General features: G+C 34.5%; 1 protein-coding gene across 4 annotated transcripts in view; it reads right to left on the bottom strand.

Annotated features, from left to right (window-relative positions):
* p130CAS (Serine_rich_CAS and FAT-like_CAS_C domain-containing protein p130CAS) overlaps nt 1-10619 on the bottom strand; it is a 162369-nt gene extending 151750 nt beyond the window's left edge. For 3 of the 4 annotated variants that reach the window (XM_012288249.2, XM_012288250.2, XM_012288251.2), the window contains exon 1: nt 10211-10619. Coding sequence is in view for 2 of the 4 variants with exons in the window: in XM_012288250.2 (XP_012143640.1) it covers nt 10211-10255 (45 nt within the window). In the remaining 2 variants the exon portion in view is untranslated. The remainder of the gene's footprint in view (nt 1-10210) is intronic. The other variant, XM_003704600.3, reaches the window with a different exon arrangement.
* Nucleotides 10620-13174: the final 2555 nt, after the last annotated feature.

The following is a 13174-nucleotide window of genomic DNA, read 5'->3' as shown; positions in this document are numbered from 1 at the left end:
TCTACTTTTCCTTATCACTCAAGGTCCAACGTAGCTAATTGACACTTAAGCACGAGTGCAAATAAATGAAAACACATTAAGACAACACGATTAAGAGGTGAAACACGGGTTGAAAAGCTACGGGGGCAGCGTTTATCCTGGAAATCACAGGACACGACCACCCCTAATTGCGTTACTGCTGCTCGCAAAATCTCATTAAGCAATGGGTCTCACCTTTCGGAAGTTAGATCAACCGATGCAAGCGCTCGAAATCTCGGACAATCTCTTTTGTAATGTGACATTATAATCTCCGACGATCTCTTTGTAATTAACTAAATGGGTACGATTCTTTCGATGAAAGGATAGCGGTAACTGTTAGAAATGTACAAGCAAAAATTGCTGCCAGCGTTGAGTATCCTGTACATAACTATGTTTTGTATAGTGAGTAAATACCCATTGTGTGAAATAAATTATTATTATTATCATTATATAATAATGAGATAATAATATCATATATCATTTAGATATAGTAAGTTATTATTTAATTATAGTATAAATTTTTAAACGTTTTACTATATTATTATTAGAATAGTAATAATCGAGGTGTACAATATACCGCGAGAAATTAAGTGAAATATTTCCATTTTCAATAATCAACGATTACCATAAAAAAGTCACATGCAAAGAGACTCGTCGTTATTATTCGCGTCGTGAAAAGAGTGAGGAACTTTAATGATAGAGATTTAGTATTCTTCGGACGCGTGTTTTGTGTTAACGATCACGTTATGTATTAACGATGCCGCTCTCGACCTCTCGTCACGAATACCGTGACTTCTCTGCTATCACGGCTTTGTGTCGGGCTTTTACGTTCTTTGATGACGAAAACGTTCGCCGCATCTTGACATCTATAGGGTGTTTAATCAAAAACGGACCTTTAAAGACGAATTATTATAACTGAAATACTGTTATTATACCTGTATTACATTTTTTAGCCGTATTTAGACATTTTAGCCATGTAAGTATTTCGACTCTCGTGTCACGTGATTATCCGAATACCGCCGAAGGGAAACGACGTTACCCGATCTGTCATTACTCGTCTATTTCCCGCGAATATTATTACAATAAAGCTTCGATATAAACTGAACGCTTGAATTGACAAATATGTTTCAAATTATATTCTGTTTGGTCAGATTTTAATCAGGAACATGTTACAGGTATGTTGACAAAAGTTCCATAATAAAAAATCGATAAGAAAAAGTTTTATTCTTGCATTAGAATTGTCTCGCAGATATGTTCCTGTTTACGTCGGTCGTTCGTACGTTTCCGTTTACGTTCGGCGTTCGGACATTTCTATCGTTCGTTCTTTTCTACATTCGGCTATCAACATAAGAAATAAAAGATCAAACTCGAGAAATTCTGTTATATCGAATGTTTACTGTATATAAAGCAGACAATCATTTCATATTTTTGTCATAAATTTTTTAGTAAAGTGTTTGAAACCTGTGTTATGACATAGCTGTGACATTCTAACATTTCTATTTTATTTTCGGAAATAAAATATGTAACAGCATAAAGGCACAGAATTGGGCCACCCTGTATTTATAGGTGATATTTCGCGCAGTGAGCAGCGACGAAAAATAAATTATTTAGAATTCGTGAATATGCAATTGTAACATACCGAGTTAATTTTCGATAAATGCTACTCCACTTTCACATGATTAATGCAATCGATATCGGCAAAAGTAATTTACGCGCAGAGAATTCGAGAAACCAGAACGTGAGCAACGCCTATTTCCATGGATTTACTTCTCATATTTTCCCGCAACGCTGACGTTTATAATTTCGTCCCACAGAGAAAGCGAGAAAATGAGAACCGTAAAAAATCTCCGACACGTGAGAATTTTCGATTTTTTTGGATTACGTCGTAAAAATCCTCGAGCACCGGATCCTTCACAAAATTACTCATTGTCGGACGTGCGAGACGAATGAATGAAATATTGACACAATACGAAAGTGGGTCAAGAGTCGATGTTTATTCACCGTTACGTGTATCGGATCTGTCGATTATTCGGTGGAAATCGATCGCGAATGATATTTCACTACGGATATACACAAAATTTTGTGTAGTTACCAAAATTTTATTCGAAAATCTTTACAGTGATATCTGTAGTGAAATATCATTCGCGATCGATTTCCACCGAATAATCGAACTTCTTAAATATAGACACTACCGTCCATAAGTATCCGGTCACTTGGTTTCGTTACATAAAACATAGTTGAACTTTGTACGAAAGGTATTTAGGGTTATCATATCATTTGTAATAATTATTATTATCTTTTTTGAGGTGTCATAACGTAATAGAATTAATTTTTAAGTACAAATTATACAATGAAAGTGTGAAAGTAAAATTCATGTCCAGCAGTACAAAGTCCAAATTTGTGAATCTAATGAAACGCTCTCGATTCTAAACAAAATTTTATTTTCTACTGTGTTTCATTTTTATGGGGCAGAATGTATTCAGAGGGTTCTTCGATATGTTTCAAGTGTTTGTAAACTGTTGGTAGATGTTTAGGTTCCCTCAATGGAGATACGAATGGAGGTAACGCTATGCACTCGACAGTTTCGGTTTAGTTCGTCTGTAGCTTCTTTTCCATCGAGATATGAGTTCCAAACGAGAATTATCAATCGAAAAACGTTCCAGTATTCTGACCTTCGCAGAAAAAAAATCGATTTTAGTTACTGTTGCAGATACTTGAATAACTTTCATGCAACGCGAATGCATATTTCGCTTGTGTCCGGATACTTATGGACGGTAGTGTACATTCATACATACATGCATATGTTACTTCTTAAATCCTCAACTTCCTAATTCCCTACCTTCTTAAATTCCCAATTTCCAAAACTCCTAATTTCTTAAATTCCAACTTCTTAACTCCCCAACTTCCTACCTCCCCAATTTCTTAAATTCCCAACCTCCAAAATTCCCAACTTCCTAAATCCCCAACTTCCCTAATTCCCAACTTCCTAAATCGCCAACCTCTAATTCGAATTTCAAATCCAAATTTCATTAACGCTCAAATATTCAAAGTATCCGAATTTCAATCCCGGATTTCATTAACATTCAAATATTCCAAGCATTCAATTCTAGAAGCCGAATTACATTAATATTCAAATGTTCGAATCTGGTTTACAGGCCTAGTTGAACCACGTAACTGGCTACATTTATGCCCTGTTGCTCGCTTAAGGTTAATTCACTTTGAGGTGACAATTTTTGTCTCTCGTTCTGGATTCCCCTGTGGAAACTCGTTTATTACGGTATCGAGGTAACCACAATCCTTTTTTATTTTGCGATATCACCATGTGCGCTTCAAATTGCTGGAATCTTCTGTAACGAGTCGGAGCGACTGAAGTTTGCATGGAACATGCATGATAAAAATCTCTTTGAAGTTGGTCCTTCATTTTAGAAAAGTTCAATAATTAATTAGTGTTATGTATTTGAAGTTAGTATCATTGAGTATTCATTTTTGAATTGGAAATGAAGTTATTGAAAATGAAGTTAGTATTCATTTTTAAAAACGAAAATTTTTAGGCAAAAGCATTCTTAAGTTTCAAAATTTTCAGGTTCCTAAATTCCCAACATTCAAAACTCTTAATTTCCTCAACTTCTTATATCCGTAACTTCCTAACTCGGCAACTTCATAAATCCGCAATTTTCAAACCTCTCAACTTCCTAAATCTATAATTTCCCAAATTCATAATTTCCATAACCTCCGAGTTTCTGAACTTCCAGCTACCTAAATTCCTAACTCCTTAAATCCTCAACTTCCAAAACTCCCAATTTGCTAAATCCCCACCTTAAATCCCAAACTTCTTAACTCACCAGTTTCCAAACCACTCAACCTCCTAAATATCCAACTTTCTAAATTCCTAATTTCCTTAATTTCCAACTTTTAAAACTTCGAATTTCCTAAATCCCCAACTTCCTAACTCCCCAACTTCCTAACTCCCCAATTTTCAAAACTCCCAATTTCCTAAATCCCCAACTTCCTAACTCCCCAACTTCCAAAACTCCCAAATTCCAAAATCTCCAACTTCCAAAACACCCAATTTCCTAAATCCCAACTTCCTAATTCCCCAACTTCTTGAATTCCCAACTTCCTAAATCCTAACTTCCTAATTCCCTAACTTCTTAAATTCCCAACTTCCTAACTCCCCAATTTCCAAAATTCCTAATTTCCTAAATCCCCAACTTCCTAACTCCCCAACTTCCAAAACTCCCAAATTCCAAAATCTCCAACTTCCAAAACACCCAATTTCCTAAATCCCAACTTTCTAATTCCCCAACTTCTTGAATTCCCAACTTCCTAAATCCTAACTTCCTAATTCCCTAACTTCTTAAATTCCCAACTTCCTAACTCCCCAATTTCCAAAACTCCTAATTTCCTAAATCCCCAACTTCCTAAGTCCCCAACTTCCAAAATCTCCAACTTCCAAAACACCCAATTTCCTAAATCCCAACTTCCTAATTCCCCAACTTCCAAAATCTCCAACTTCCAAAACACCCAATTTCCTAAATCCCAACTTCCTAATTCCCCAACTTCTTGAATTCCCAACTTCCTAACTCCCCAATTTCCAAAACTCCTAATTTCCTAAATCCCCAACTTCCTAACTCCCCAACTTCCAAAACTCCCAAATTCCAAAATCCCCAACTTCCTAACTCCCCAACTTCCAAAACACCCAATTTCCTAAATCCCAACTTCCTAATTCCTCAATTTCCAAAACTCTCAATTTCCAAAATCCCCAGCTTCCAAAACTCCCAATTTCCTAAATCTCAACTTCGTAATTCCTCAACTTCTTAAATTCCAAACTTCTTAACTCCCCAACTTCCTAATTCCCAACTTCCTAAATCCCCAACCTCTTAAATCCCTAACTTCCTAAATCCCCCATCTCCCAATTCTCCAAATTTCCAAATTTCTCACATCCCCAAATGTCCAACATTCTCTAATCATACAATCTGATGCGCAACACCGAATAATTTCCTTCCGCCATGAATCAGCAGTTCCGTCTAACCTTTAACCATGAGTAAAATGAATCACTTTCCATTACAAACTTTTAGTTATAGTTTCTATGCGTCAGCTGTGACGAGCACAGGAATTTCCACCTTTTCAATATCCAGAGAAAGTCTCTCTGCTCTTTTTACAATTTTACTAATTCCACGTTCAGGTGACGAATATTTTCTGACTGCGTCACCAATTTCCTCAGTTAAGCCTCGAAATGTAATCTATTTCACTACCTGTGTCGGTACACCTTTTTCAATTTCATCATTTTTAGGTATTTTGATATCAGTTAAATTTGGCAATCCAAGAAATATTATATCCACTTTTGCTAATAAAATTTGATTACCTGAACTTTTTATTGCCTGATGTTATTCATGGTTTCAAGGTCAAAACTACTGAACCATAGTCAAACGGCTAATAATTACAGCTGAAATAACAGGTATACGAGATCGAACCACACTACAATTACTGTATTAATTCATCGCATTTCCTTCGCAACTTTTTGTTATGCAAATTACGATTGTGTTCTTTGCAGATTCCGATCTCACTTATACGTATGCGGTGTACAACTCGCTAAAAAAAGACTTCGCCATTCTCCGACGGAATTAACACGATGATATCATTTGTGAACGTTTATTACATTTCTTCTTTTGCAATGATATTAGGTAATAATTCCCGCAAATTCAAGAAATATTAACTAATTCATATTGAAACGAAATAATATTTTTCATTTGCTTATATCATTCTGTGAGGTGTACAAAATGAATTAGGTGTTTTAATTTATCAATGTTATTCCTTAATTTTATTTGATAATTTATAGTACTATTACAGTTAGAATTTTAGTCCCGCATTTATACGACAGAGCTATGTCAGATATAATCAGAATAATGCATGGAATCTTCACGATGTTGACCCTAGAATGAATGCATGCGATTTCGCTGACGAACGCGGTGATTAATCTTAAATATTTTAGTTATTATCGAATTCGGAGCGTTTATTGCTTTTCAAATCAAGATGTACGTTATTTTAAAATAGAGTGTCATAATGTCAAAGGAATGTAATGAATGTTTTATCTTCATTTTGATTAGTTCAAACTTTGAAAATGAGCTGAAATGCTGTTATTAACAATATTTCCTCTGAATTGTTAATTATTCATGCTCTTGTTGGGGTACATATTGTTGGGGCTCATATGGACGCTAGGACATTTACATGAAATAAATAGAGCAACAGCATATGTGCAACACTATTCGAGATACCAAAACACCTTTAAACCTACTGTTATCCAATAATATCGCAGATAATGGGGATAAATAACTTGTTAACCCACGGCATTCGCGAAATTTTATATTATTGTTTATACAGTACTAGCAAATCACCAAAAAGTAAACATAAGAAACGAAAACCTTTGTGTCATAAAATTGATAAGTAAAATAAAATGACGAAGAATCGTTTCAGAATAGATAATAGTTCATAATCATCAAATAAGAAGCTCGAGGACGTTCACCGCGTGTACCAGTGCATTCGGTGTTACACTCCACCAAGATTGTGTCATTTATTTCCTTTCGAAAATAAAGTCAGTTTATGGACACGTTGCGAGCGTTTGTCGTCGGCTTTCGAAACAATCGATAAGACGCACCTTAAGAATTCTCTGACCGACTACGTCACGCACCTTCCACGAACGATAAACCTGAACCGAGTGTTTCGGAAGTTTCGACGAAATCCGCGAATGAACAGACTTTGCACTTGGAGATACGTAAGTCATCGAAAGTACCGGGAAAATTGAATGACACTGCGAAATTAATCAATGCGCTATTTTTGGAGACGGTAGCACTCATGTGTTTACTCGTGCTGTTAGTCATAATTGATTTCGAATTTTTGTAGTTTCTAGAAATATTAAAATTTATGCGTTTGAGTATTTGGGAGATCATATTGAAATTTTAAGACTTGGAAATTTAAAAGATTTGAAGATGTTGAAATTTGAAATATGGGGATTTGGGAATTTGAGAATATTAACATTTTACTGAATTAAATCCCCAAGCACAAGAAACCAGAATGAAGATCATCTTAGCAGATTTCTTCTTCGAATTATACTAGTATTTACGTGGTTAACAGAAAACTCAGCAAGTGACTATGCTAATTAGAAGAATGAATGTAGCAAAGTATGAATGTATCCCCTGGCACGAATGTAAAATGAGTAAGTATAAAGACAGTTTTGAATGAGGCTTCAAGAAGATGAAAAATGGAGCAAGAAGATTAATAAGCATTCAAAAGCGAACTGCGGCATTAAAATGCTTCGTAGCGTGTATACAAATTGTAGTTGTCAATTATACTTATATTTAAATTAACCAAATTAATTTATTGTTTCTTTACGATTGGATTAAAAAGTAAATTTGAATATTTAGCTTCGCGTTTATATTTCTGTTGTTTTCATTGACGAGAATTATTGCAGTTTAATACAATCGAAACGGTGGCAACGGCACGTTGTTCTTTTCGAGACGAATTGTTTTAGGAAAATTATAAAAATCGTTCGCATTTTTATTTTACTGTACTGACTTTTATCCATTGAACGCGGTAAATATATATTGAGGTCTATTTTCTTCAAAGGCCTTGAAATATTGAAATTTGCTATGTGGTGTACCTATCTCTACGGATGTGCGTCAATTTCACGCGATCGTAATGTAAATAAAATTTTTAGTAAATTAGTTTTACCCAGGCAAAAATTACAACAATAATAAATATGAATGCACCGACAATACCTTATAAACGACGGACTTCGCTAGTCCGGAGTCGCACGCGGTCGGCTCAGCCGGTATGCCGAGTTCGGACCCGGCGTCGCAGTACAAATCGCGGTTCGCAGAGTAGAGGGAAGTAAAAATATGAATGTAGAATATTGAAGTAAAGAACTAAAATATTATTGAATAATAAAAACTTTCTATAACTATCTCATATTTTCATTTCTTACTTTTAGTGTTTAATTATATTTTAAGTCGTTGTTTTTCTTTAATATTCGTTCTTGCGTCAAATTGACGCGTGTTCGTAGAGATAGGTATATAAGAAATGTCCGTAAACCTAGTGTTAAATGTTAGGGACGTTTTCTATATGGCGATCATTGGTAGTAGGAATTGAAGTTAAATGAAATTGAATCGTGGTAAAAATGTGAGCCAGATTCGTCGCATTTTTGTTACGTGCGTCGCGTGCGTCACGATATTGTAAGGCAAGGTTAAAAGAAAAAATTAAAGTGTTCTGGTAAATAAGAGAATATGAAATTTGATCTACACTCGTATCATTTTTACAAGAAAATCGACTCGTAAATATAAACTGATCGCCGACAATTCTCTTTTTACCATCAAAGGAAATTATAGAGAGATAAATGTTCTAAGGCGTAGACTATTGATGGAATACGGATGATTACGTTATGCTTGAAATACGTATACGGTTATACCCGTTAACGTGATCGAGTCTAATCAATTATCTTAAAGAACAGGCGCCACGGAAAGAATGCCACAAGATAACGCGAAGCAACGTAACGAAAAATAGTAAGAATGCAATTGCAAAACTGATCAAAAGTTCGCGGTAATTGAGTTCACAAGTGATTAACGATCAAAGCACAATAAACATTGCATGTTTATCTCATTCTTCGTAGCAGAAAATTACCGAGGGAGTTGGAAGTGTACCTCAAGAACGGCAATCATGTTGATTATATCGATAACATTGATAGTTACGTTGTGCTTAATGCTCGTGTAGTTATTGCACACGAATAACACAAGCAAATAGTGTTACGAAAAATTGTGCAAGTCGAATGAATATGTGTAATAGAAATACAAATATTCGCATTTATAAAAATCTATTTTATTCAGTTGGCTTGTAAAAATTTTTTCTATAAAAAATTAGTAAATGTCAATAAATAATACAATAATGCGCGTATATTGATTTTTAGCATTAATAAAAATTGTAGTAAATTTAATTAGTAGGGCACTTCTATACGTGCAGACAGAAATCTTAGTAATATCAAAAACAACTCCATTTATTAATATAAGTGACAGAACGTAATAAAAAAATAAACCGAGTAAAAAATTAAGGAAGTAAATAAATATTGCCACTGTGATAAAAAAATTCCCTCAATAATACCGAAAAATAAAAAGCCTGTGAATTTCATAATTCCCGCGCAACAATAACTGACAAATTCTCTACGAATAAAAAACATTTCGATTGCATTATCATTTCGATATAATTTCACTCTACTTTATTCTTGCATAATTTTAAAAATAATCAATCGAAATTAAAGACAATAACAATTATATTGTTTTATCGAACACCCAAGATAAGTCAAGAGACCATAGACCTATATAAGACACGAGCAACTTGGCGGGATATTCAAAATAACACAATAGAATTTGATTAATCGATTCGTGTAACGTTATCGATCAACCAACTTGTCATTCGATGCTAATTATCAATGACGATTATGAAGCTGAAAAGGATATGATATTGACACAATGTGATGTGACATAAAGAACTTTCTGTTCCCACAAGACGATGTTCTTGAACGAGCAACTACGGAACCGCAAATATTTGTCTTTTCCACGCCATCTTGACAGGAGTGGCGCGCTGCTTCGACACCCTTATAGTGCTGTTATAATGAGCATCGGTAACGCTAATGATTTTCAGCGGTTTTGTTCCGACTACTTATCCTCAAGTAAATCCTACATTTGAAACGATCGCAATCCTGAAATTTACACGTTCGTGTTTCGTGAAACCTAAGAACCAAAGTTATGCAAACGTTAAATCTCGCAATCGGTATTCGACGATTACCATCGTGAACATGTCACGTTAGCGAATCGATAAAATCAAACGGTCACGTCGCTTCCACAGTATTAATGCACATCCATGCGAACGTCTCGATAAAAGTTGACAAGTCACGTTGTGGTGTTCCACAAAATTTTTTTGCAGACTAAGCGAAAAGGAGACCGTATTAAATGGAGCGTACGAGTGGCAAGAAATTTCGTGGAAGGCATAAACAAAACGCTCGCGTGTGTCACAAACGGAACCGTCCGCTTTTTGCTGTCATAGTAAGGAAAAAACACTGACCGTAGCGAAAGAAGCAGACTTTCTAGTTGAAGGTCACAACGCAAGACGAGTAAAATGAGCCGCGAGTACAAATTGTGTCACTTACCTGATTCAAAGTTGTAGGAATGATGTCAGGGGTCTGTGGTAACATTTTACCGGCGATCTGTTGTCGAGTGCCCCTCGAATCAAAACGATCTTGCGACACACACGATCGGTAGCATAATATCCTGACGGGGGAATAGTAGAAAACACCTTGACAGAATGCACACAGGAATCGATCACGAAGGACTCGCCACCAAACTGTTTATCACTGACAAATCGTTTCGACACACTACTCGCTTATTACCCGACAGTCCCGCTGACTTTACTAACGACGCGATCGCCGATCGTTTCAATGATCGTCGTTTACAAAAATACGATTGATTTTTTCCGTGTCGAAAACGAAGCGGCAAGACGAACGAACACACCTTCTCACTCCGAAGTTATGCGCGAGACTGACGGATCCGGGCGGTGGAGCTAAGACCGAGCGTAACCGAGCGCTGACGAAAATGGCCGAATACCTATCATCCCCCGAATACGCGCACGTCATGGTGTTTCTAAAATTTAATCGCTATCGACTATCAATGAAGAATTGCTCTACTAATTATCGAGTCAATTTCTACAACTGATTGTTAATTAGCTTTGTTTTCAGGTTGAGGATTGTAGTCTTTCGTGATTCAAGAGTAATTAACCCTTGAAGATTCGGTTAAAAAGAGAAAGACGCGACCTTTGAACCATACCTGCATTTATACGTTTTACATTGAATTTACTGAAATAAAATATCGATTATAGTGTAAAGACGAAACAAATGGGTCGAAAATATAGATACAGGGTGTCTCGATGGTAACACAGGTATCTCGAAATGTATACGTACTTTTAATGTTAATGTCAAAACATGGCGGGCAAGAATATTATCGCGTATAAGAATACAAAATGGCGTCCATGTTAATGGCGGTTATTATCAACATTCGTAACTTTAAGATAACATCTGTTTAACCTCTTCTATTTATTAAATTATGCGATAATGAAGTGTACATTTTAATGAATAATTTTATAATTAAAACTTGAAGATTAGTTTCTAATTCAAACTCGTTAATTAAAGATTAATTTCAATTATGGACTTTTTTAATTACCTCTTAACTTTGTGCCGTTAATTGAAACTTTTAATTGACGGTAAAAATTTAATTTTTTGTTCAACCACGTCTCTTCAAAGTTACAAATATATTTTTTAATTAAATCTCCCGCGAGTGAAGACGAATTTGAATTCTTACTGAAAATGTCCATACATTGATGATCAAAATTTAATTTTTATTTAGAGATCTTGTAAACATTATGTTGGTCATTTTGAACAACCATAATTTTTATTTATAGTGTCATAGCACATTAATGTAGTGCTTGAGATTTGATGAAGAGATAAGATTTAGTATTGACGAATTTTTATTCTTAATTAGGGATGCTTCAATTAAGAGTAAAAGTTATTCATAGAATGAAAGAATTTTTAATTAAAGCCAACTCAATTAATACCTACACTTCATCAATTAAAACATAGGCAATTAGCTATCTATAATTTTAATTAAAAATTACAAAATCTAGCACAACAGTTCTACAAGTTATACAACATCAATATGTACGACTTTATTTTCAATTTAAAGATCATCAACATTGCATATTCACAATTCATAACCCATTTCATTATCGATTAAATTATACACATAAATGGACTGTTTACCATCCGGATTGTTTACCATCATAAATAACATTTAATAACATTAATGATTTATACATTTTAAATTAACTATGATTTACAAATTTCTATCATAATCTTCTCGTGAATATTTGTAGATACACATCATCGGTTTTAAATAAAAGTTACACGATATTATTTTTACAATTAAAATTTATTAAAATATATTTTACTATATATAATATAGTACTAACAATTACTATATAAACTTGATTATCAATCGCCATGATTTAAAATTTAACAGGAACGCACAGTTTTGCTCATTTGACCTTATTTAAAGTATTTTCTGTATCCAGAAGATATTCTCGCAATCCGTTTTCTCTGGCACGGAAACATTTGCAAACGAAAACTCGTATACATCGATATACGATCACAAATGTATGTAAAACACTTCGGTCGACGAAATACGACTTCATTTCTGTAGGAGACTGCTCTGCCATCAGAAGCTCATTTGTATTCACTCTGTAATGGTTGCCTCGCAAGACGCATAATAGTCGGACGTAACGAGTCGCTTTGCAAACGACAAATTCCTTTCTCTGACCGATTCTACCATACTTGGAATTTAAACGCCATCTTCGCGAGATGAACTTTTGAAATTGACAGGAACCTCGTGGAAAGAACAAACACTAACATCACGAGTCTACGCGAAAGCGGAGATGAAAGGACAACCAAGACCGATCGATGAAACTGAAATTTAGTTAAAAATATCGGTTACGTCAACTGATTTTTTTGAATATTGTGAAATATTGTATCGATGTTTTACCAAAACATATTCGGAAAAATGTCGAGTGTTATTGTTATGACTGTCACAATGCAACTCTGTTCCAAACATCGATAAAATGGAACAAATAGACGATTGTATACAAATTGTTGTAAACGGGAAACTTGATAACTTTTGTTGTTTCTGCACTTTAATAATAAAACTACCAAACCAGATGACTCCTCCACAAGTTTACTATTATAAGTTACATGATTTAAAGTACTTTTCTTGAAATCCACATTGGTTTTCATCAAGATAAAGATTTATGTACTAATTTATGTTTTATCATTTGTCCCTTTATTTTTTAACTTTATTTTTTATTTCGAACTAAGTATTTTTCATTTTCAAGCTAAGTTTTCATTTTAATATTTATTACTTTTTTAATACTTTCTTCCGTTCATTTTCTTGAAATTATGAAAGATCAGTATACTTTCTCGTATCTTTTTTACTGCGAACAAATAATGCAATACACGATCGAGACAAAAGGTAAATTAATTGCAGAATCTGAATCGATCCGAGTTCACTTC

The sequence above is a fragment of the Megachile rotundata genome, chromosome 3, assembly GCF_050947335.1.
Source record: "Megachile rotundata isolate GNS110a chromosome 3, iyMegRotu1, whole genome shotgun sequence".
In the NCBI taxonomy this organism is placed as follows: domain Eukaryota; kingdom Metazoa; phylum Arthropoda; class Insecta; order Hymenoptera; family Megachilidae; genus Megachile; species Megachile rotundata.
This window is presented reverse-complemented; position numbering and strand designations above follow the sequence as displayed.